General features: G+C 37.2%; 1 protein-coding gene across 2 annotated transcripts in view; it reads left to right on the top strand.

The window, feature by feature from the left end:
• The window catches only part of RAB3GAP1 (RAB3 GTPase activating protein catalytic subunit 1), a 124,139-nt gene that overhangs the window by 36,138 nt on the left and 60,921 nt on the right, over nucleotides 1-27,080 (top strand). The window contains exons 5-7 of one of the 2 annotated variants that reach the window (XM_080799792.1): nucleotides 1,408-1,486; nucleotides 24,269-24,388; nucleotides 25,812-25,977. In XM_080799792.1, the coding sequence (XP_080655918.1) occupies nucleotides 1,408-1,486; nucleotides 24,269-24,388; nucleotides 25,812-25,977 (365 nt within the window). The remainder of the gene's footprint in view (nucleotides 1-1,407; nucleotides 1,487-24,268; nucleotides 24,389-25,811; nucleotides 25,978-27,080) is intronic. The other variant, XM_080799793.1, reaches the window with a different exon arrangement.

Raw genomic sequence — 27,080 nt, forward strand, 5'->3', positions numbered from 1 at the left:
ACAGAAGACAATTATACACTAAATAAAATAATTATGCCAAAATATGAATATGTGTACTTCAGGATTAACTGGATGAGGGAAATATATGCAGCTGATGGGAAGTCTGATAATAGCCCAGAGATTTCCAGGTCCTACATTCTGCTGACTAATGAAGGAACTGTTAGAGAAATCCTGAGGGCTGTTAATTTGAGGGAAGATCATACATCAAGGAAAAGCTGTTATAATGACGAGGCTTAGAATCAGTTTTTCTAAGGTAAACTCCTGTAGGGGACTATGGTATGAGAGAAGATGAATGGATTTAGGTTACTTAAGTCATTATTATTGCATGTGTATATGTATTGTGCAGTTTTAATTTGGTTGTGATTAAAGCTATACCTAATGGTAGAAGTTACAAGTAAACCATCAACTCATTTAATTTGGAGATACACATTTAAAATTATACTATCAGATGTCAGAAGTTTTGAGCACTGATCTTTTATTTTGTTGGGTTGTTCATTGCTTCAGTTAAAGCATCAAGTCATTAGTGTTCTCCTATTTATTCTTTTTGAAAATTAAGAAAATGTATATTTCCTGTGGAATTATGGCTATACAATAAAAGGAAATATTTTTGTGAACAAATATTCTTTATACTTTGAATTTATTATGAATTTATGCATAACTAAGGATCATTTATGTCACTGTCGTATTATAAATGGCAATACAAGTGCTTAAAGATGCATGGGTAAAAAGTGGGAACCTGGTTAGTGGTTTTTTTAAAAATTTTTGTTTTCTGTTTTTTAAGATTTCATTTATTTGATATTTGATGGAGAGAGACACAGTGAGAGAGGGAACACAAGCAGGGGGAGTGGGAGAGGAAGAAGCACACTTCCAGCTGAGCAGGGAGCCCAGTATGGGGCTCTGTCCTAGGACTTTGGGATCATGACCTGAGCTGAAGGCAGGTACTTAATGACTGAGATATCCTTGTTTAGTGGTTATAAGAAGCCCTTACATAAATGGCCAGAGGCTAGCAAAGACTAGCCATAGGAGGTGATAAAGTGTTGACAGGATTCTAAGTAAAATTTTGAAGAAAAGTAGGGACAAGGGCAGACCAAGAAGAACAGATAAAATGTAGCTTTGTAGGAAGGATGAGGAAACGTTTGAGTCATGACTTAGAAGAAGGAAAATATACATGTAGGAATAATACTTTTTGTTTTTAGAGGCTGGCTTTTTTGAAATAAGACAGTGGGAAAGAAACATCTCTCTCACCCCAAATCGTAGAGCTGGTCCTAGATATAAATCCTTGAGCAATTGCAAAACTGCGTGGACTAGCAAGATATGTTACATAATGTGATTTTTTTTTCAGTCATTTAAAAAAATTTTGTCTTAGAGTGAACATACTAATTTTTTCATTATTAAATGTTTTTGTAGATGTTATTCCACAATCTATGCAAGATTTGTTGTGTATGAATAATGACTTTCCTCCAAGAGCACATTGCCTGGTAAGATGGTAGGTATACTTTTACTCAGGTAACTTTTAGTATGTGGTTTGGGGTGACCCCAACATCTCCCCAGGCTCAGTGATTTGCTAGGAAGATGCACAAAACTCAGCATATGGGTACACTTACTATGATTTATTATAACGAAATCTGCAAACAGAATCAACACAGGGAAAAGGTGTCTGAGGCAAAGTTTGGAGGAATTTGTGTTTGAGTCCTTTCCTAATGGAGTCACACAGAACATACTTAATTTCCTTAGCAACAAGTTGTGACAACACCTATGAGATGTTTTCTATCAGGGAAGCTTGTTAGAGGCTCAGCTCTTAGGGTTTATATTTGGGGGCTGGCACCCTTTGACTGGTACATAACAAAATTTCAGACTCCCAGAAGGGGAGCAGGTGTTTAGCATAAACTACATTGTTTGTACAAACAGATTAAGCACAGTAACTCTTATTGGAGAGTTTTTTGAGAACCCTCTCAAAATCCAAATTCCTAGAAGCCTGCTGAAGGTCAGACTTGCATGCAGGCCATTTTTTTTTTTTTTAAGATTTTACTTACTTATTTGACAGACAGAGATCACAAGTAGGCAGAGAGGCAGGCAGAGAGAGAGGGGGAAGCAGGCTCATCGCCGAGTAGAGAGCCCAATGTGGGGCTCAATCCAAGGACCCTGGGATCATGACCTGAGCCGAAGGCAGAGGCTTTAACCCACTGAGCCACCCAGGCGCCCCTCACTTATATCTTAATTATAAATGTGATAAGTTAATATAAGAGGTACATCACACTTAAAAGGTCTTTATCTTATTTTGGTAGGGGTGGTGTTGAAGCATACCACCACCAAAATGTCTCAAGCGTGAATGTGTGGTCAAGAAAGGAGATCTAGTTAAAATAAATTTATGTACTGGTTTTACATTAGTGTGTTGGTGTGGGTTGGTCTTTTAATTTCTTTTTTTTTTAAAGATTTATTTATATATTTATTTGAGAGAGAGAGAGAGAGAGAATGGATATGCAAGTTGGGGGGAGAGGCAGAGGGAGAGGAAGAATCCTCAAGCAGACTCCATAGTAGGCAAGGAACCTGATGCCCCTGAGATCATGACCTGAGCAGAAATCAGGAGTCGGATGCTTAACCAGCTGAGCCACCCAGGCACCCCTTGATTTTTTATTAAAGAATTTCTGAGAAAGGAAAAAATGATATCTTTGCTTCTTTTCTCTTCATGCTAGTGTGATTACTATAACAAGTAGACTGTAGCACACTAAAAAAAACTAATTGCAGATGCAGATAAACTGGATATTGTTTCATAAGTATGCCTGTCATTTTAGTGTGATCTTTTAGTAACTGTGAACTTAAAACAACTTAAACAAATATAAGAGAATTTAGTACATTGCCATTTAATTTAATCCATCCAGATTCTCTTCTGATCTTTTAAAATGTGAATGTATACATTTAAAATGACAGAATACATTAGAAGGTAGCACGATTCATAGAACATGACTTTGTATGTATTCATTCACTCAACATTAATTGAATACCTACTATTTGGCCAGACACTGAATTAAACACACTTATGTTTAATTTCTAGCTCAATACTTATTGTCAACTTTGGGAAAATTACTTAATTTCTTAATTTCTGAGTTGGTAAAGACAGAATAATAAATAATAGGTACCTTTAAGAGTAACTGCGAGGATTTAGTAAAATAATGGTACATAGTATGTTTACCAGACTCTGAGTGCTGTTACATAATTTCTGTTCAGCTGGTTTTTTTTGAAGTTTCTAAATAGACATGAATTTTGAGGGAACATTATATAACCCATTACAGTCTTACATCTAGTCTCCCCCAATTCATGTCCATTCCACAGACAAAACATACTCATTCTTTCCAGCTTTTTGGTATTTGTTTCCTAAAACTGGGTTTGACATATAGTCCATAGTTTAAAAATATTTGTTGAATAAATAAGCAAAACCTTTCTATGTATTAATGAAGTACTTGTTAGTGATATATTTCTTCATATTAATGAAAATCACTTGTTAGTAGTTCTTTTTAACCTTTACATTTACTTAAAAAAATTTTTTTTTAAATTAGCGTATAGTAAAATTGACTTTTTTTAAAAATGAATAGTTCATTGACCTTCAACACATATGTATAGATTTTTAAAAACTACTACTATAATCCGGATATACAACAAAGTGTAACCTCCTAAAAAAAACTCTTCTTGTCCATTATTATTTCTGGCAATTAATGATATATTTTTAGTTTTGATAGCTTTGTCTTTTCAAGAATGTCATAGAGATAGAATCATATAGTAACTGTTTGAGACTAGTTTCTTTCCATGTAATGCTTCCAAGATCCTTTTAAGTAATTCTGTATCAGTAGCTTATTCCTTTTTATTGCTGAGTAGTATTCTCTTATAAGGGTATACCACAGTTTGTTTATTCATTCACTTGTTGAAGGATATTAAGGCTGTTTCTAGGTTTGGGCATTTATGATTAGAGCTGTTACAAATATATGTGCACAGATTTTTGTGTGAAAGTACATTTTTAGTTCACTGGGCTAAATACCTAGGTTGAGATTGCTAGTTATATGGTAAGTGTTTATTTTTAACTTTATAAAAATTGGCCAAAATGTATTATTGGGACTGCATCAAAATATAAAGCTTCTGCACAATGAAGGAAACATCAGCAAAACTAAAAGGCAACCTGCTGATTGGGAAAGATATTTTCAAATGATCTATCCTATAAAGGGTTAGTATCCAAAATATATTAAAGAACTGATACAACTGAACACCCAAAAATCAACCCAATTAAAAAATGGGCAAGCACGAATAGACATTTCTTCAAAAAAGACATCCAGTTGGCCAAACAGACATGTGAAAAGAAGCTCAACACTGCTCATCATCAAGGAGATGAAGATCAAAACTATGATGAGATACCACCTCACAACTGTCAGAATGGCTGAAGTAAAAAACACAAGAAACCATAAGTGTTGATGAGAATGTGGAGAAAAAGGACCCCTCTTGCACTGTTGTTGGGAATGCAGACTGGTGTAGCCATTGGGGAGAACAGTATGGAGGTTCCTCAGAAAGTTGAAAATAGAACTACCCTATAATCCAGTCATCACACTACTGCATATTTACCCCCAAAATATGAAAACACTTACTCAGAGGAATACATGGATCCCTGTGTTTATATAGCAGCATTATTTACAAGAGCCAGGATAAGAAAGCAGCCTAAGTGTGTCCGAGGATAGATGAATGGATAAAGAAGATGTGTGTGTGCACACACATGCACACAGACACAGACAGTGGAATATTACTCAACCATAAAAAGAATGAAATCTTGCCATTTGCAACATCATGGATGGAGCTGGAGCTGGTGAAATAAGTCATAAAGACAAATATCACATGACTTCATTCATGTAGAATTAAGAAACAAAACAAATGAACGAAAGGAAAAAAAGATAAACCAAGAAACAAAATTATAGAGAACAAACTGATGGGGAGGTGGGTGGGGTGCTGGATGAAATAGGTGATGGGGATTCAGGAGTGCATGTGTCATAATGAGCCCTGGGTGATGTATGGAATTGTTGAGTCACTATATTGTACACCTGAAACTAGTGTAACATTCTATGTTAACTATACTGGAATTAAAAACAATTAAAAAAAATAAGAAAAAGAAATGACCAAACTGATTTCCTGAGTGACTGAACCATTTTGCATTTCCACCAGCAATGTATGAAAGTTCCATTTGCTCCTTGTACTCATCAGCATTTGCTGCCAGTATTTTTTATTTTAGCCATTGTAATAGGTGTGTTGTCCTGTCAGTTTATTAATTTTTTACTTTATGGGTCATGTTTCAGTGCCTTGTCTAGGAACTCTTTGCACCACATCCCAGAGTTTTCTCCTATGTTTTAAAAATAAACTGAAAAAAATTTTTTTGGTTTATTTTACATTTATAGAAAGTTTCAAAGATAGTGCAATGTGTTATGGTATATCTTCACCCAGCTCTTCCTACTGTTAGCAGCTTATATTACCATGATATATATGTCAAAACTGAGAAACCAACATTGGTCCCTTGTTATTAGCTTAACTTTAATTAGTTTTTCCACTAAAGTCCATTTTCTGATTTAGGATCCAAGCATTTAGTCTTCATGTCTTTTTAGTTTCAGGTCTTTGAAAGTGTCTGTCTTTCCTTATTTTTCATCTCCTTAACAGTTTTGAGGAGGCTGAGTCAGGTATTTTGTAGAATGTCCTTTAATTTAGTTTGTCTCTGTTTTGCTTTTGATAACAGTTGGGATTGTGGGATTTTGGAAAGAATACCATTGAGATGAATTGCCTTTTCATCACATATCAGAAGGTCATGTTATCAACATGACTTAATCACTAGTGATGTTAACTTTGATCCTATGGCCAATTCTGTGTTTTATTCTAAAAGTTTTACATTTTGTATGTAGATCTATAATCTATTTCAAGTTAATTTTTTGTATAAGTAAGAGTTTTGGGTCAGGGTTCTTTTTTTGCAAACGAATGTTCAGTTGTTCACTATCATTTGTTGAAAAGAGCTTCCTTTTTCCATTGACTGACTTTTATGCCTTTGTCAAAAATCATTTGGCCATATTTGTATGGCTATATATCTGGATGTTCTTGGTTTCTGTAGTTTTAAGTCTTTAATTTAGGTGGTGTGATTCGTCCAACTCTTATTTCTCCTTTTCTCACTTGTTTTGACTTTTCTAGCTCCTTGGTTTTTCCATTTACATTTTAGAATTGGTTTATTTATATCTACAAATAGTCCTGCTGGGGTGCCTGGGTGGCTCAGTTGTTAAGCGTCTGCCTTTGGCCCAGGTCATGATCCCAGAGTCCTGGCATCTAGCCCGGCATTGTGTTCCCTGCTCAGCAGGGAGCCTGCTTCTCCCTCTCCCACTGTTCCTGCTTGTATTCCTTCTCTTGCTGTGTCTCTGTCAAATAACTAAATAAAATCTTGAAAAAAAAAAAGTCCTGCTGGAATTTTGATTGTAATTGCCTTAAATCTCTAGACAGTTTAGGGAGAACTGATATCTTTGCTATGCAGTCTTTCATTTTATGAACATGGTCTCTCAAGTTAGTTACATCTTCTTTTATTTCTTTTATTAGTGTCTTACTGTTTTTAGCATGTAAATCCTGTATATGTTTTATCAGATTTTTTTCTCCAGATTTTTATTTAAATTCCAGTCAGTTGATATATAGTGTAATGTTAGTTTCAGGGGTAGAATTTCGTGATTCATCACTTACATACAACACCCATTGCTCATCACAACAAGTGCTCACCTTAATACTCATTACCCTCTTAACCCATACCCTTGCCCACTTCCTCTCCAGCAATCCTAAGTTTGTTCTCTATGGTTGAGTCTGTTCCGTGGTTTTCTTCTCTCCTTTTCCCCTCGTCCCCCTATGTTCATCTTTTTCTTTTATTAATTTGGAATGTGGAATTCCACATATGAGTGAAATCATGTGGTATTGCCTTTCTCTGACTGTACTTAGCGCAATACTCTCTAGCTCCATCTAAGTCATTGCAAATGTCAAGATTTCAATCCTTTTTTATGGCTGAGTAATATTCCTGTGTGTGTTTGTGTGTTTATACCCTACAACTTCTTTTTAAAAAATATTTATTTGGCAGGCAGCTAGAGGGAAAGGGAGAAGCAGGCTCCCTGCTGAGCAAGGAGCCCGATACAGGACTTGATCCCAGAACCCTGGGAACTTGACCTAAGCCGAAGGCAGATGCTTAACTGACTGAGCCACCAGGTGCCCCTATAACCACAACTTCTTTATCCATTCATCAGTTAGTGGACATCTGGGCTCTGCCCATAATTTGCCTGTTGTTGATAATGCTGCTATAAACACATAGGTGCATGTATCCCTTTGAATTGGATAAATACCTAGTAGTGCAGTTGCTGAATTATAGTGTAGTTCTGTTTTTAACTTTTTGAGGAACCTCCATACTGTTTTCCAGAGTGACTGTACCAGTTTGCATTCCTGCCAATAGTGTAAGTGAGTTCCTTTTTCTCTATATCCTCACCAACATCTGTTCTTTTGTGTGCTGTTTTTTTTAGCTGTTTGGACAGTTATGAGGTTATATCTCATTGTAGTTTTGATTTGTATTTCCCTGATGATGAGTGATGTTGAGTATCTTTTCATGTATCTGTTAAGACATTTGTATGCCTTCTTTGGAAAAATGTCTGTTCATGTCCTGTGCCCATTTCTTTCCTTTTTTTTTTTTTTTTTTTTAATGTAGGAATTGGATGTCAGATTTTTTTTTTTTTTTTTTTTTTTTAGATTTTATTTATTTGAGAGAGAGAGTGAGAGAGAACACAAGCAGGGGGAGCCGCAGAGGGAGAAGCACCTGGGATCATGACTTGAGCCGAAAGCAGATGCATAACCAACTGAGCCACCCAGGCACCCCTCTTCTGTCCATTTCTTAAGAAATTATTTATTTTTGGGTGTTGAGTTCAAAAAGTTCTTTATAGATTATGAATACTAGCCCTTTATTACATGTCATTTGCAAATATCTTCTCTAATTCTGAAGGTTGCCTTTTAGTTTTGTTGATGGTTTCCTTCACTGTGCATAATCTTTCACTTGATGAAGTCCCTTTTTGCTTTTTTTTTTAAATATGATTTTTTTTAAAGATTTTATTTATTTATTTGAGAGAGAGGGAGATCACAAGTAGGCAGAGAGGCAGGCAGAGAGAGAGGATGAAGCAGGCTCCCTGCTGAGCAGAGAGCCCGATGTGGGGCTCGATCCCAGGACCCTGGGATCACGACCCGAGCCGAAGGCAGAGGCTTTAACTCACTGAGCCACCCAGGCGCGCCCCCCCCCTTTGCTTTTTGTTTCATTTTTGCTTTTTGTTTCATTTTTGCTTTTGTTTCCTGTCCCTCAGGAGACATATCTAGGAAAAGGTTGCTACTGCTGATGTCAAAGAGGTTCCTGCCTATGTTCTCTAGGATTTTGATGGCTTCCTGTTTCACGTTAGGTCTTTCATCCATTTTGAATTTATCCTTATGTATGGTCATAATGTGGTCAGTTTGATTCTTCTGTGTGTTGCTGACAAGTTATCCCAACACCATTTGTGGTGGGAAGAGTCTGTCTTCTTTTCATTGGATATCCTTTCTTCCTTTGTCAAAGATGAGTTGACTGTATAGTTCTTGAGTCCATTTTGGGGTTTTCTGTTCTATTCCATTGATCTATGTGTCTGTTTTTTTTTTTTTTTTAAGATTTTATTTATTTATTTGACAGAGAGAGAGAGACAGTGAGAGAGGGAACACAAGCAGGGGGAGTGGGTGAGGGAGAAACAGGCTTCCCACTGAGCAGGGAACCCGATGGGGGCTTGATCCCAGGACATTGGGATCATGACCCGAGCCAAAGGCAGGCGCTTAACAACTGAGCCACCCAGGCGCCCCCTATGTGTCTATTTTTGTGCCAGTACCATACTGTCTTGATTACTACAACTTTGTAATATAACTTGAAGTCTGGAATTGTGATGCCACCAGCTTTGCTTTGCTTTTTCAAGATTGTTTTGGCTTTTTGGGGTCTGTTAGGATTTTTAGGATTCTTTGTTCTATGAAACAATGCATTGCTCTATGGAGAATGCTGGTGGTATTTTGATAGTAATTGCATCAACTCTGTAGATTGTTTTGGGTGGTAATAGACACTTTAACAATGATTTTTCTTCCAATCTCCATGAGCATGGAATGTTTTTCCATTTCTTTGTGTCCTCTGATTTCTGTCGCAAGTGTTTCCTTGTTGATTTCTGCTTAGATGATCTGTCCATTGATGTAAGTGAGGTATTAAAGTTCCCTCCTATATTATGGTATTATTATCAATGAGTTCCTTTATGTTTACTAATGGTTATATGTATTTGGGTGCTCCCAACTTGGCATATGTACACTTGTTAGATCTTGTTGGATTGTCCCCTTTATTATTATATAGTCTTCATCTCTTGTTACAGTCTTTTATTTAAAATCTAGTTTGTCTGATATGACTACTCTTTCTTCCTTTTGATGTCTGTTATCATGATAAATTGTTCTCTGTCCTCTCACTTTCAATCTACAGTGTCATTAAGTCTGTAATGAATCTCTTATAGGCAGTGTGTAGATGGATTTTTTTTTTTATCCATTCTGATATCCTAAGTGTTTTGATTGGAGCATTTAGTCCATTTACATTTGGAGTCATTATTGATAATGTGAATTTAGTGCCATTTTATTGCTTGTTGTTTCTAGAGATTTTCTGTTCCTTTCTAGTGTTTGTTGCTTTTGGTCTTTCCCACTCAGAGTTCCCTTTAATATTTCTTTCTGGGCTGGTTTAGTGATCAAAAACTCCTTTAGTTTTTGTTTATTTTGGAAACTATCTTTTTTTCTATTCTGAATCACAGCCTTGCTTGGATAGAGTATTCTTGGTTGCATATTTTTCCCATTCAGCACATTGAGTATATCATGCCAGACCCTTCTGGACTGCCAGTGTCTCTGGAAAGATGTGCTGCTAACCTTATTTGTTTTCCCTTTTAAGTTAGGGACCTTTTTTGTCCTGCTTTTAGGATTTTTTCTTTATATTTTGCAAATTTAGCTATGGTATTTCTTTTTTTTTTTTTTTTTTTTTTTAAAGATTTTATTTATTTGACAGACAGGGATCACAAGAAGGCAGAGAGGCAGGCAGAGAGAGAGAGAGGAGGAAGCAGGCTCCCTGCTGAGCAGAGAGCCCGATGCGGGGCTCGATCCCAGGACCCTGGGATCATGACCTGAGCCGAAGGCAGAGGCTTTAACCCACTGAGCCACCCAGGCGCCCCTAGCTATGGTATTTCTTGGTGTTGTCTTGCCTTTGTTGATTTTGTTGGGAGTTCTCTGTGCCTCCTGGATTTGAACGTCTGTTTCCCTCCTTAGATCAGGGAGGTTTTCAGCTATCATTTTCTCCAATAAACCTTCTGATACCTTTTCCCTCTCTTCTTCCCTTTCTTCTTTATCACATACCTGTGATAGGAATGTCATTATGCTTTATGGAGCCACTGAATTCCCTAAGTCTACATTTGTGATTTAATATTTGTCTTTCCCTCTTCTTCTCACCTTCATTATTTTCCATAATTTTATCTACTATGTCACTTATTCGTTCCTCTGATTTTTCCATCCTTGTGTTCATTACATCCAGTTGGCTTTGAATCTTGGTTATTGCTTTTTTCATTTCAGCCTGACTAGTTTTTAGGTCTTTTATGTCTGTAGTGAGGGACTCCTTGTTGTCTTCTATGCTTTTCTCAAGCCCAGCTAGTATCCTTATGATTGCTTCTTTAAATTCTGGATGAGGCGTATTACTTATATCTGTTTAGATTAGATCCTGATGATGACCTTTTCCTGTTCTTTCTTTTGGGCTGAATTCCTCTGTCTTGGCACTTTGTCTAGGTCTCTGTCTTCTCTGTGTTAGGAGAGCCTGTTATGTTTCCTGCTTCTGAGAGTTAGGGGTTTATGAAGAAGAGGTCACGTACTGTTCGGGGCCTGGTGGCTTTAGGAAGTGTCTCCGTTATATGCTATGTGCACATTGCCGCTGTATTTTGACTGCTCTTTCCTTCAGGTCAGTCCTCTGCAGAGTTTCTTGTTGCCTGAGGAGGAGTGTTTGGATCTTTGCCAGAGTGTGGTGAATTTTAACTAGGTGTGCTCTTGTCTACTTGTTAAAAGAGACCTGAAAGTATTTCCACTGAAGCTGAAGCTTTGCACAACTCTATGATCAGTAGACATGGTGCTTGTGGGGGGTTTGTGCTGGTCTCCTGGGGAGTTTATTTATTTGAGAGAGCAAGCGAGTGAGTTAGAAAGCACAAGCATGGGGAGCAGCAGAGGGAGCGGGAGAAGTTGGGCTTGATCACGGGACCCCGAGATCCTGACCTGAGCTAAAGGCAGATGCTTAACTGACTGAGCCACCCAGGGACCCCTGTTTCTCGCCTTCTTAAACTGGCTAGGACTTTCATTAAAATATTGAATGGGGGGCAGTGAGAGTGGACATTTTTGCCTTGTTCTGATCTCAAAGGGAAAACATTTAGTCCTTTACCACTAGGTGTGCTGTTAGCTGTAGATTTATCATAGATGCTCTTTATCAGGTTGAGAAAATTCCCTTCTATTCCTAGTTTGTTGAGTTTTTATCATGAATGGATGCTCAATTTTGTCAAATGCCTTTTCTGTGTAAATTGATATGATTTTTGGATTTCTGAGTACCTTTGTCTTCCCAAGATAAACCCCACGTTTTGTGGTATAATTTGTATTTGTGCATATATATATTGCCAGATTTGATAATGCTGTCATTTTGTTGAGGACTATAGTACCTATATTCATGAGGAATATTGGTCTCTAGTTCTTCTAAACAGTAGTTCCTACCCATTGTCTGCCTCCTGCAGCTTCCATTTCCATGGTTTCAGTTCCGAGGTCAACTGCGGTCCAGAAACAAATGGTCTTGTGATGTATCAGAAGGTCAGTAGTAGCCTAGTGCTATACCACAATGCCTGTGTCATTCACCTCACTTGACCTAACCATGTAGGCTTTTTATCACCTCACATCACAAGAAGGATGATTACAATAAGATGTTTTGAGAGAACATTCATAGAACTTTTATTACAGTATATTATAATCATTCTGTTTTATTATTAGTTACTGTTATTTCTTACTGTGCCTAGTGTATATCTTAAACTTCATCGTATGTGTGTATAGGAAAAAGCAGTGTATGTAAGGTTTGGTACTATCTGTGGTTTCAGGCACCCACTGGAAGTCTTGGCACATGTTCCCCACTAAGAAATGGAGTACTGTACTTTATCTTGATATCAGGGAAATACTGGCCTTATAATGTGAATTGGGAGGTATTTTGTTCTGTTTTCTGGCAGAGATGATGTAAAATTGGTGTTATCTTTTTTAAATGTTTGGTGGAATTTGCCACTAAAATGATCAGGGTCTGGAGTTTTCATTTCATTGAAGTAGTAATCTCTTCTAGGTGGGCTTTAAATATAAGTCCTAGTTCCAGTTCCTTGTGTTTACACCCATGTCCCTGAGGAACCATTCAAAATAATACAACCTCTGTACTGATTTGGGTTGATGCAATGTCCATGTGCAATGCTTGAATAAATCTAAAGGATAGAGAAGAGAGCTGGTCTGTGGAGAGATTGGTGACATCGTTGAAAGGATAGGCAGCTTCCTATTCCTGGTGCTTTGTTAGCAAGGACCTGGTGGATGGTAATAACCTGAGTGATAAGCTTATGGAATCATAGTTTCCAGATCTCACTTTATTTATATTTACTGAGGCTGGGATAATTTTGGACATAGCCCATCTGGATACATGCCAGAGACCACCTCCCCTGGGCTGGGTATACCTTATCAATCTCAGAGTTACATAATTCACATTATCACTGCTGGGCTAAGGTACACAGTGTTTGCACATATAAACAGACTTTTCTTTTACAATTCTTAGTTTTTTTTAATCTATCAGAGCATGGCCAGTTTTGCACACATCTCTGTGAGTCACATTTACAGGCTTTTAGCAGCTAAAAGGCTTAGCCTAAAAAATTGCAATCCCTAGTTCTTAGTTGTTAGGACCTATAACTTAGAGTGGATAATCTCCCTGGGTTTCTTCAGAGTCACCTTATGTACTCACTTCTGGCTTTCAGTTCCTCCTTTGTTTCTGTTACCCTTTTTATCTCCTTTTTTTCCTTTGAAGTTCACCTATGTATTTAAAAAAATACTGTTACATTTTGTAAAGTGTTTTGGTTTGTTTTGGCGGGGAGGTCTATGTCATGTCAGTCTGCCGTGTTGCTTCCATTTTTTAAAAATATGATCTTTCTTAAAGATTAGAAGGCCAGCAATCAGACTTTCAATAATTATTTGATAATTAACAATATTAAAGGCATATGTGTTTTCTTTTATCAAACATTATTTTTAAACACCTACTGGGAGCGAGATACTGAGATACCAAGGATAAAATATGATCCCCGGTTCAGTAAACTTTGGGATTAGTAGGGGGCTAGATAAGGGAACAGTGGCAGCAGTATTGATAAATGCTCTCACAGAAGACAGCACAGGGCTTGATACTCACAGGAGGTGTCTTTTTCTTTTCTTTCTTTTTTTTTTTTTTAAGATTTTATTTATTTATTTGACAGAGAGATCACAAGTAGGCAGAGAGGCAGGCAGAGAGAGAGGGGGAAGCAGGCTCCCCGTTCAGCAGAGAACCTGATGCGGGGCTAGATCCAAGGACTCTGAGATCATGACCCGAGCCGAAGGCAGAGGCTTAACACACTGAGCCACCCAGGGGCCCCATGAAGTGTCTCTTTTTAATACAGATTAAGTCAGGAAATTGTTTTCGGAGGAGGCATTATCTCACTGGAATCCTGAGAGACAAGTGAGAATAAGCCAGGTGAAGTTAGATAAAAAGATACTCAAGGCAGAACAAGAGCATTAGTGAAGATGTTGATGCTTAAATTAGGAATTTTAAACACGCAGGTAGTTTGTTTGTTAAGCCTGGAGTGTAGCAACAGAGGGTTGAGAATGACAAAAGAGGAGAGGGTATCTGTATTTTGGGCCTAATATGAAGTGGACATCTTAAGAAGATTTCATAATGTTCTTATTTTTTTTCCATAATGTTTTTAAGAGATTTTATTTATTTATTTGACAGAGCAAGAGAGTGAGGGAGAGCGCACAAACAGGGGGAGTGGGTGAGGGAGAAGCAGGCTCCATCCAGGATCCTGTGATCATGACCTGAGCTGAAGGCAGACACTAACTGACTGAGCCACCCAGGTGCTCCCATAATGTTCTTAGACTTGTTTTTTAAATAGAATTTTAAGATTATAACTATTACAAACTAAAATTTCACAATTTTCAAGGTTATAAATTACCAGTCATGCTTCTTAGCACCTGAAGAATAACATACACAGAAGTGTTCATCTATAAACATTTCCTTTTTAAAAAAAACTGAAGTTAATACTAAAACAATGACATTGAAAATTTGATAACTATTATGCAAATATTCATTTATACCATACATATACAATTAGTATGGGTTGACCCTGTTGAAATGAGATAAAATTAATGTATAATTAACTTATATTTTGGGGGCATCTAGGTGCTCAGTTGGTTAAGTGATTGCCTTTGGCCCAGGTCATGGTCCTGGGATCTTGGGATCGAGTCCCCCATTGGGCTTTCCTGCTCAGTGTGGAGACTGCTCCTCCTTCTTCCTCTAACCTCCCCCTCCCAGCCCCCCCCCCCCGCTGCCACCGCTCATGTTCTTGATTGCTCCCTCTCTCTCTCAAATGAATAAATTAAAAAATCTTTAAAAAAACCCAAAACATATTTAAAATCAAACTTCACAAAATAAAGTTTTGGCATTTATGGCAATACTCAGTTTTGATAGTTCATCTATCTGCATCTATTTTGAAATCTTGTAATGTCACTTTTTATATTATGCAACTGCCAGTAAGCTCTAAGCCTGTTTAAGTTTTTTAAGGGTATTTTATAAAACTAATCTTTAAAAGATATGTGGGAATGATCAGTTTTTATGGTATAGGCAAGATAATTGATGTTAATGATGTGATTTGTTGGCTACTTCTACCTTCTTATACACCTCTTACCTTCTAATGGTAGATTCCTGAAACCATAAGTAGAGAGAGATTTATTCCTTTGATTGTTACTCCTTATAAAATAAGTAGCCCTGAAAATGATATAGACATTAACCTAGGAGATATTTATGCCCAAATGTAAATTCGTGAGATCTTTACTGAGCTGAGGTTTTAATAAGAAGGAATTGTAGGCAGAATAATGAACCTCTCTACAACTGACACATGTCCACATCCTAAAACCTGTGAATTTAGGTTACATGGCCAGAAGGGATAAGGGAACAGATGGAATTAGGGTTGCTAATTAGCTGTGTTTAAGATTGGAAGATTTATCCTGGAGTATCTGGGTGGGCCCAGTGTAATCACAAGAGTTCTTTTTTTTTGTTTTGGAGAGACAAAGTGTGTGTGCTGCGGGATTGGGGAGGATAGTGGCGGAGAGAGAGAGAGAGAGAATCTTAAGCAGGGTCCATGCCCAGTGTAGAGCCCAACACGGGGCTGTCACAACCCTGAGCTCAAGACCTGAGCCAGAATCGAGAGTCTGACTCAAGAGTTGGACGCTTAACTGACTGAGCCACCCAGGCTCTCCATAAGAGTATTTTAAAGTGGAGAAAAGGCAGAAGAGAGTCAGTGTCTGAGTGGTGTAATATGAGAACTTGGCCTGCTTTTGCTGGGTTTGAAGAAGGTAGCCAGGAACTAAGGAATGAGGGGAGCTTCTAGAAACGGGGAAAGGGAAGGCATGAATTCCCACTTTTGAAACTTCCAAAAGGAACACAACCTTGCTGACCAGTTGATTTTAGCATGCTGAGACTTTTGTTGCCCTTCTGACCTATAGAATTATAAGATAATAAATTTGTTTTAAGCCACCAATTTTGTGTTCATTTGTTACAGCAGCAGTAGGAAAACAACACAAAAAGTTGGGCCATAAGTGCTATATGTCTGGGAGGCTCCACTGAGATTGGAAAAATACACTGAAAGTATAGCTGGGTTTAACTCATGATTTTTGTCTCTGTGGTTTTGCCTTTGTCCAGCCTAGTCTTTGGACCTTCAGTTCAACCACACTTTAAGGGAATAGCAGCAACAATGTAAAGAAATGGCTCACAATCTTATAAATTGTATAGTTGAATAATTATGATGGCTTTTAAAAATATGTATTTATTTTTATGATTTTAATGCATTTTTTGGATGGCTTTAGAAAGAGATATGTGCAAAAGGACCTGATAGTTTTGAGAGAATGGTATTTTAGAGTAGCTCTAAGGGCTACTCTAGATGTGAGTATGTTCTTACTCTTTCAAAAGTAGAAATGTTCAGAAGACTTCTAGTTATGGTGACATAACATAGTTGGCAGTTCCTTTTCTGCAAAAAGAAAAAAAAGCATAAAACTGGAAAATATTGGCAAAACAACTATTTTAGGGTACTGAAAATTACCCAAAGGCAGACAACAAATTGAGAAGCATTTATTTTTGAAAAATCACTGGTGTTTCATTTAAGATAGATGGATACTCTGGCCCTTTTGCCTGTGACTATTTATACCACTGCCTGTCTTTTCCCCAGTATGTGTTGGTGAGAACTGTGGCTTTCCAGTCTAGACTGGTCATGAAAACCACCGTTCTGTTGGCAGATGAGCAGACTTGATCTGGGTAAAGGGCAAAAACCTGTAGCTCTGCCATCTAAGGGTAATGGACTTGATTGAGCACGGATGAATGAGGAAAAGCTGTATCTGAACTAAGCTGAGATTGTAGTTCTAGTTCAAGGCATTTGCTGGGTTAGTCAGAAATTTAATAGGGACATACTATATGTATGAGAGCCATAGAAGAGTTGAATATACTTTCTACACTTCCCTGTATCATAGGGAAACTATGTATGTGCAGGAGAGATTTAAGAAAACCCAAACTTAAGAACTGGTTGCAACTTTAAATGCACCTACACCTCTTCCCAGCAGATCAGTCAGCAGAAAATGAAGTCTCATAGTCTCAAGTGTTTGAGCATACTTTTTACCTCAGTTACTGTCTTAACCACAAAGCAGTATTGACAGTGGGTAGCCCCAGGGAGCCAGGCTAAGAACAATAAAATAGTTGAATAGAGACACCAATAGTTGAATATCTTGGGAAAGACAGATTGTACAGTTTAAATCTTGACAAGTTACTAGATACAAGCAAAGAACCTTCAGAAAAGTTACACTTGGTTTTACCGTATTATCTTAATGTAGTTTTCAACAAATTACTAGGTATACAGGGTCACACAGGAAAAATGTGACCCATATGTAAGTGGGAAAAAAGTTAGCAGAAATTGGGACTCTTAATGGGATTGAGCCATAACTTCAAAGTGGTTATAAGTATGTTAAAAAAATTGAAGGAAGTGTATTCAGAGAATTAAAAATATGCTACCAATGAGTCAAATTGGAGATCTCAGTAAACTATAATGAAGAGCCAGATGGAAATCTTAGAGTTTAAAAGTATAACTGAAATAAACTTTCACCAGATAAGCTCAAAAGCAGATCTGAGAAATCAGAAGAAAGAGTTGGATTTGAAGGATTAATAGAAGTTACCGATCCAGGGACGCCTGGGTTGGTTAAGTTGGACGCTCAGTTGGTTAAGCAGCTGCCTTCGGCTCAGGTCATGATCCCAGCGTGCTGGGATCGAGTCCCACATCGGGCTCCTTGCTGGGCAGGGAGCCTGCTTCTCCCTCTGCCTCTGCCTGCCACTCTGTCTAGTTGTGCTCACTCTCGCTCCTCTCTCTCTCTCTCTGACAAAAAAAAAAAAAAAAAAGTTACCGATCCAAAAAAAACAAAGAAAAAGAATAGATAAAAATGAACAGAACTTAGGATATTTGTGGGTCAATATCAGGTGTTCCAAAGCATACAGGTAATAATGGGTGTTCCAGATGAAGAGAGAGAAAGGGGAGGGGGAAAATACTCAAAGAAATAATGACTGAAAACTACTTAGATTTGATGAGAAAATACTTATTTATGGACCCAGGACTCTCAGTGAATCCCAGGTGGGATAAACACAGCAAACCAAATCTAGACATATTATTGTCAACTTGCTGAAACCCAAAGCAAAGAGAATCTTAAAAGCAGCAGGAGAAAAATGACTTGTCATATACAAAAGAAAAATACTATTTGCTGACAAAAACATTGGAGGCTAGAGGGCAGTGCAATGACATATTGAGTATTGAAAGAAAAAACTATTGAAAGTAAAAATTGCTAGCCAAGAATTCTATATCCAACAAAACTGTCTTTCAAAATATAAAGATGAAATAACAACATTGTTATATAAACAAAGGCAGAGAATTCATTGCCAGGAGACCTACCTTATAGTCAGTATTAAAGAGATAGTAACTTGGATATATAGGAAGGAATGAAGAGCATTGGAAGAACTCTAATAAATACAAAAGGGATATTCTTTTAATTAACAAAGCTCTTAAGATTGCTTAAGCAATAATTATAACACTGTACTGTTGGGTTTATAACATGGGTAAGTGTAAGGTATATGGCAGTATTGCACAAAGGAAGAAGGGAGGAAATGGAGCTATACTCTGTAAAATTGCTAGGTTTTACCAGAATTAATCTGAATAGATTATAAGTTAAAGGTACAGATTGCAATATCCAAGGATGTCTGGGAGGATGAAACTGAAAAAAGAAATTGTCTCTCGAACACCTCCATTTTTTCAGGTATATTGTACATGTTAGAAATATGTCCAAGAAATCTTTTTATTTATCATTACTGTTTTTGGTGATCCAGCATTTTATGCATATAAAATATGCATATATGATTAAAGCTCTGAATATATTTCTTTCTCTCTTTTTTTGTGGAGGAGGGACAGAAGGAGAGAGGGAGAGAATCTTAAGCAGGCTCCACACCAGCACAGCACAGAACCTAATATGAGGCTCAGTCTTAACAACCCTCATGACCTGAGTCCAAAGCAAGAGTTGGACACTTAACTGACTGAGCCACCCAGCTGTCCCTGAATATATTTCTTTCTAAAATAAGAAAGAAACTCTACATGTAAGAGATGTAAAATGGTAGCAGTCAGAGTTGGTGGTGTGTTGTGTTTTTTTTTTTTTAAGATTTTTTTTTTTTTTTTTTTTATTTGACAGAGAGAGCGAGATCACAAGTAGGCAGAGAGGCAGGCAGAGAGAGAAGCGGAAGCAGGCTCCTCGCTGAGCAGAGAGCCCGATGCGGGGCTCGATCCCAGGACCCTGAGATCATGACCCAAGCCGAAGGCAGAGGCTTAACCCACTGAGCCACCCAAGCGCCCTTGGTGGTGTGTTTTTATGATTTTCCTATGCAAAATAAATAACAGGCACAACAAATATTGGTTATTTGTTGTTGCTTTCAGTCTTTATTGGAGCAAGAAAGGAAAATGTATTTTAGAACAAAATAGATAAAAATGAATGATTGTCCTACCCTTCTCAGTTGGAGAATGTGATACGAAGGCACATTTATATTTAAATTTAGTATTTAGCATGAACATGTGTAATCTATTAGATAAAGCAGTTCTTTTTTTTTTTTTTTTTTTTTTTTTTTTATTTGACAGAGAGAGAGAGAGAGAGAGAGAGGTCACAAGTAGGCAGAGAGGGAGGGGGAAGCAGGCTCCCTGCTGAGCAGAGAGCCCGATGCGGGGCTCGATCCCAGGACCCTGGGATCATGACCTGAGCTGAAAGCAGAGGCTTTAACCCACTGAGCCACCCAGGCGCCCCAAAGCAGTTCTATTATTAAAAATTACCATAGTGGGATTTTTACTTGTGTTGATATGTTTGAGTGCCTCATAAACTTAAATTACTAGAGTAGATATTGTAGGATACATAAAGATTTATTAATGAAACTTACTATTTTACTCCCCGTTCACTTTTCCCATTCTCTCCTCCCGATCCCTCCTTTTATACACACATAAAAAAGGGGGCTTAAACATCTCATACTTATTAATTTTGGATAGCCAAGCAGGAAATCATGAGAAATATGGGATATGTCCATCTGGATATTTTATGAGTATGTGTTACATGTATATGTTTTTGTGCTTTTTTGAGTTGTGAAATTTTTTCATAAATTAGATTCTGCAATGCATATTCTGATATACATTTGTCTTAGCATTTCATGATTGCTTTTAGGTCAGTAAACTTTTTTTAATACCTTGTTTTTTTTAAAGAATATTTTATTCATTTGACACAGAAAGAGAGATCACAAGTAGGCAAAGAGGCAAGCAGAGATAGAGGGGAAAGCAGGCTCCCCGCTGAGCCGAGAGCCCCATGTGGGGCTTGATCCCAGGACCCTGGGATCATGACCTGAGCCGAAGGCAGAGGCTCAACCCACTGAGCCACCCAGGCACCCCATACCTTGTTATTTTTTTAATGACTGTCAAGTATCATGTAGTATGAGAGTGTTCTGTAATTATTTACCCATTTTTTTCCCACTGAAGGATATTTAGATTGTTTTTAGTTTTTACAGTTAAACTGTTAAAATGAGCATCATTATGCATAAAGGTATACCTCATTTTTGTGCTTTGTTTTATTATATTTTGTAGATACTGCCTCTTTTACAAATTGAAAGTTTATAGCAACCCTGTGTTGAGCAAATCCATTTCTGCAAGTCTGTTTTTCTGGTATTCACTTCTGGTCTATAGTTCCTATAGTATTTCAAACTTTTTCATTATTCTCTTTGTTATTATAATCTGTGATTGCTGAAATCTCAGAAGATTGTTAGCATTTATTAGTAATAAAGTATTTTTTTAAGATACTTATACTTTTTTTGACAATGCTGTTGGCATACTTAATAGACTACAGTATAGTATAGAAAAAAATTTTATATGCATCGGGAAACCGAAAAAGTCATTATACATGCTTGATTTTGATATTTGCTTTATTGTGGTAGTCTGGAACTGAACCCACAGTATCCTCAAGGTATGCCTGTATAGCTTTGTGCGTTTGTATGAACGTTTTTGCAAAATAGATATAAAGAAATATAATTAGTTCAAAGTTTGTGAGTTTTACATTTTGATATAGCCTGCCTTTTTTTTTTTTTTAAGATTTTATTATTTATTTGACAGACAGAGATCACAAGTCAGCAGAGAGGCAGACAGAGAGAGAGAGGGAAGCAGACTCCCTGCCGAGCAGAGAGCCCGATGCGGGACTCGATCCTAGGACCCCGAGATCATGACCCGAGCCAAAGGCAGCGGCTTAACCCACTGAGCCACCCAGGCGCCCTAGCCTGCCTTTTTGTTCTCCAAATGTTTTAAAGGTTTATACCACCATCTGGGCATGTCCCAAACTCTTGTCGATACTAGATCTTAACCAATATTTTATATTTTTTTGCCAATTAAATTTTTAAACAGTGATTATCTCTTTTAATTTTATTTTCCTAATCACCAATAAGTTGAACATCTTTGAATAGAATTCTTATCTGTTAATACTTCTTATTCTTTAAAATATGTATCAGTTTTGCTCATTTAATTTTTTTGTTACGGTAAAAGAACAAAATTTACTATTTTAACCACTTTTTAAGTGTACACTGGTGTTGAGTACATTAATATTTTTATGCAGCCATCACCAGTATTCATCTCCAGAGCTTTTCAAGCATCCCATACTGAAACTCTGTACCCATTAAATGATAACTCAACCCTTCATCCACCAGGCCCTGTAACCACTGTTCTATGTTCTGTCTCTGTAAGTTTGACTACTCTCTGTGTAACTCATGTAAGTGTAATCATATGGTATTCATCCTTTTGTGACTGCCTTATTTCACTTAGCATCAAGTCTTCAAGGTTCATCTGTGTTGTAGCATGTTATCAGAAGTTCCTTCAATATTTCACTGTATACACATATCACATTTTGTGTATCCATTAATCTATTGATAGACATTTGGATTGTTTTTGCCTTTTGGCTTTGTGGATAAGGTACTGTGAGTAGGCATGTTCAGGTATTCCTTTGTGTCCCTGCTTTTAATTTTTCTGGGTCTATAACCAGATGTGAAGTTACTGGTCATTCTGTGTTTCAGTTTTTGAAGAATCACTGTACAGTTTTTCCATAGTGGCTGTACTATTTTACATTTGCAGCATTCATGCTCAGTCGTTCTCATTTCCCCATATCCTTGCCAACATTTATGTGTTTTATTTTGCTTTACAATAGCCATTCTAGTGGGTGTGAAGTCATATCTCCTTGTGGGTTTCATTTACATTTTCCTAATTAGTGATGTTGACCACATCCTTTAATGTGCTTATTTTCCTATTGTGTATGTTTTTTGGACTAGTGTGTATTCATGTTCTTTGTTCACTTTTTAATCTGGTTGCTTGTTTTTTGTTATTGATTTTTCTCATCTTTTAAAAGCCTCCACTTAATGTTTGCTTAGTTGAAGTCATTCTCAAGCCTCAAGTAGGTCTAGTACAGATAGTAGATCAGTGATATATATTGATCCTTCAAAGATAATAATAGTATCTGGGAAAATACATTAGAATTCAGAGAAGAGAGCATATTTAACAGGAGCGATGGGGTAGTATTTGATGTAAATCTTCAAAGAAAGTATCAGTCAGATACTGATAGAATGAGGGAAAACATTAGAGGAAACAAAGACATAGAGGATACAGTAAATTTTATTGCATATAAACAGAAAGTTCACTTTGGCTTATTTGTTGTTATTGGGAGTATACATTGGCACAGTTTGTGTGTGTGTGTGTGTGGTGTGTGTGTAGAGGGAGAAAATCGTTTGGCAGCAGCTATAACAGATAACAGATGTTCTTTTATCCAGCAACTTATGGGAGTTATCCTATAGTTATATTTGTAGAAATAGATAGTAGTAGTATTGTTGGCAGTGGCATAAAACTGGAGAGAGAGTACTGATGAGTAGGGGATTACCCTATTATAATCTTATTTGAGGCTAGGTTGAATACTTGGATAGATTATTTCTGGAAGAATAACCAAGAACAGTTGACAGTGGTTTCACTCTAGTGTGGGTGATGGCATGGGAAAAAATGTTCACTTGTTTTGTTTTCTTTCTTCCAGGACATTAAAAAAAAAGAGCAAAGTATATTTTTAAAGACCTTTAGAGCTGAAAATTCATAGCTCTGGATTCTTTCCAGTATTTAATGCCACTTCTGTATAACTAATTTTTGATTTCAGGAGTAGGAGGACGGAGGCAAGATGAGAAGATGAACTAAATTTTTGTCATCTAAACAATAAATAGATTATGGGTTGGACTGTGTTTATTTTTTTATCTTTGTCACTGTTTGTGGGATTTCTTGAGAATGTTTGTAAAAATAAGCCTTCACAACTCTACATATTCAGCGTTAAAATAAATTAGGCAAATGGGTAATGCCTTTCATAAATTAATTTAAAAAATATTAGATAAAAATACATTTAGGAGTGACTAGAACACGAATTTTCAGTAGGCAAAATCACTAATGTGACCTTATATTTTTGTAAAGTTTGGCCACAAATTTGTGGTATTTAAAGGACTTGATAACTAAATGAGAGGTTTTCATTTTTGTAAGATACTGTACCAAGAGTAAGCCATTCTCTGATTATTTTGTGACTCCTATCTGCTGTGTGTTATTGAGCAAAAGAATATAAGAATTTGTTGGAGCACCAGTGTGGCTCAGTCATTTAAGCATTGGCTCTTGATTTTGGCTCAGGTCATGATCTCAGGGTTGGGAGATTGAACCCTGCTTCAGGCTCAGTGCTGGGGGTGGAGCCTGCTTAAAATTCTCTCCCCCTCTCTTTGCTGCTCCCCCACCCTCTTTCCCCTTCTGTTAAAAAACAAAACAAAACAAAAAACAACAATATAATAATAATCCCTTAATTGAGTAAACCACGTTTTCACATTTAGATAGCACAAATACATGATGGCTGATAATTATCTTCCTCCCATTTGGGGAATCTTTCCATGTCAGTGGACTTAATGTTATCGGCTAATTAAAGCAAGATTTCAGTCTTGGAAACTTAACTTTAAGGCAGAACTGTTAATGCTTTTTCTTTTGTGATTTCAGCAAATTGCTTTTAATTTTTCAAGAATTGAGAGGAATTAGGTGAATAATGGAAGCCTTTTACTAAATGAAGGAAATTCATGTTATTTGTCAGTTCAGTTGCCATTGAAAAAAAGAAACACCTGTATCTCAGACATGACTTGCTAAACTTCAGGGAGATTTTTTCAAGTTTTTCAAACAATGGTTTTGTATTCTGAAGTTTTCTCTGTTTAATGGCAGTAATTCTTTTTTTAAAGGTATGGACTGCGGGAGTTTGTGGTGATTGCCCCTGCTGCAAACCATGATGCAGTTCTCAGTGAATCTAAGTGCAATCTTCTTCTGAGTTCTGTGTCTATTGCTTTGGGAAACACTGGCTGGTAGGTGGACATTTAATTAAAAAATTAAAAACAATTTTTAATTATAATTTATGAAGTAAAATGTTTCCTAAGTTAGATTTTTTAAAATAAATTCTTATTGTTCCTACTTGTGCATTATTATATTAGAATATCATATAGAAGAACAAACTCAAAACCTTTAGTGAGTGCATTTCTAAAGGGAAATTTACTGAATAGTCAATGACTATTTGAAATGAAGAGTAAATTATGCTCTTTTTGTGTTTTGCTTTCAAATGACTAGTTTATTTCAATTTTACAAAATCTAATTTTCACACTAAAAAATGGACCCTTGTCAACCTCAACTGAGATTGCCCATGTCAGATGACTCAAACTTTTTGCTGCTTTGTGTATGTCCGCAAATGATTGAAAGTGCTTAGAGTATTGATTTTGGAGTTACAGATAAATTTTAGGAAGTAGGCTTATTTGCGAATATGCAAATCTGTGAATAATAAGAATTGGCTCTATCTTCAAATGACAAAGTAAAAAATACCACTAATGTTGGTTTGATTTGTATTGTTTCATATCTGTGAATCAAATTTTATTTTGCCTTTGAAAGGCTAATATGATACTGATGCTGGCAGGCCTGATCTGGACCCACAGAGGGTCCCTCAGGACCATCCGAGGGGGTCCCTGGATGTATGCAGGATAGAAATCAAATGTGAGCCAGCAGGAGATGAAAGCAGTGTTTATTAAAGGCATAGAGAGAGTGCAGGTAGAGTAGCTGAGAGACTCAGGAAAGGAGGAAGTCTCATCTTTGCTGGGGTCTGGGGTTTCTGTTGAGGATCATGGTCTGGTATGTGTGCCCTCTCAGGCATCCAGGAACTGGTTAGAATAAATGTGAGGGTCCTGTGTTATTCCTTGGAGCCAGGGTGTCTAGGCATGGAGATGCCTAGTGCCAGTGGTCCAGAATGTGCATATGATAGCTTTGTCTGGTCATTCTCACCTGGTCCTTCCTTAAATGTTATCTATTCTAGAGAAATCATTAACTCCTTGTCTCTTACAAGGAGGATATAAACTACTGAGGCATGTGTAAAGTAGGGGTGCAGCTCCTAGCAAGAATAGAAGCAGGAAAAGGAGAAAAAAGATTTTTATGGAGTCCTTCAGTTTCCCTCTCTCAGTATGATCGTTTTTATTCAAGAAAATTTTCATCGTGCCTTTTTTTTACTTTCGGCTATATAAAACAATTTTCTGAATATAAAGTGCCATTAGATGATCATTTCTTAAGCTTATTAGTGTAAGGAGAAAAGAAACTAATAGTGTCTCTTATAAATATAAGTCTCATGAGTGATCCTTGCTTAGTGTTTTTAAATATTTGAGATTAAAATAATGGGGAAATCTTTAGTTTTAGGAATTACTCAGTGTTTAATGAACTTAAAGTCTATTCCTATTTAATTATGTCTTACAGCCAGGTGCCACTCTTTGTGCAAATTCATCACAAATGGCGAAGAATGTATGTGGGTGAATGTCAGGGTCATGGTGTCCGAACTGATTTTGAAATGGTTCATCTTCGGAAAGTGCCAAATCAGTACACTCATTTATCAGGTCTGCTGGATATCTTCAAATCAAAGATTGTGAGTTTGTATTGATATTGTCAGTCTTCTCTGGGATCCGGATGAAAGTGGTAGTTTGGTAATTTTATTGAGTATGTGGAAACATTGATGTGATTATGTGAAAGAAAGATATAATTGACTATGTATGTTCAAAGAAACAGTATGCAGTTAGATTTTTAGTGTGCTAATGCTAAAGAACAACTAATTAAAATAATTTTGTTCAGCTTATTAACATTTACTATGTTACCTCTTTCTACTCCTCTAATAGTAAAAAAGTTGGCCCTTGAACAATACAGGAGTTCGGGCCTTAACATTGCACCTCCCCTGTGCAGTCAAAAATACACTTTTAATATCTGATTCCCCCAAAACTTGATTATCATTAGCCTGCTGTTGACTGGAAGCTACACCAGTAACATAAACACTTGATTAGAATTTTTAACTTTCTCTCCCATCCTCCCTTGTGGCTCTGTAATTGTGGTTGCTCCATACCTGCAGAAAATTTCAGAACTGGGTTTTAAAATGAGACTTTTGCTCTGTGGTGATATTAGGAATGTTACGTATCTGGTTTTGGAATTATTGGATTGCTTGCTTAGATTATGAGAGTATTTTCCCCCCCTCACTCAGTAACTTTCCCCACCCTATAACTTCTAGCAAAGCTAACTGTACCAAGCAGGTGTGCCCTGCCCCAGTGTTTGCCTTAAGAAGAGTCTTGCAGGGCGCCTGGGTGGCTTAGTCGGTTAAGCATCTGCCTTCGGCTCAGGTCATGATCTCTGGGTCCTGGGATCGAGTCCTGCATTGGGCTCTCTGCTTAGCGGGGAGCCTACTTCTCCCTCCCTCTGCCTGCTGCTCTGCCTAGTCGTGATCTCTCCCTCTCTCTCTCTCTGTGTGTCAAATAAATAAATAAAACCATTTTAAAAAAAAGAAAAGTCTTGCAGCGTACTCACTCTGGGCAGAGTTGAACTTGCAGTTCCACTTAATACAGTCTGTAATCCTAGGCTGTCATTGCCTTCTTCCACATCCAGAATTCAGCAGGCATGTGCCTTAAGCCCCACTTAAAATTTGGGATTTTGTGTATCTTTTCGAGGGCCCAGAAAGATGTATTTATGTCATGTTTGATCCTAGGT

Source organism: Martes martes (genome assembly GCF_963455335.1).
Source record: "Martes martes genome assembly, chromosome: 3".
Taxonomy (NCBI): Eukaryota; Metazoa; Chordata; class Mammalia; order Carnivora; family Mustelidae; genus Martes; species Martes martes.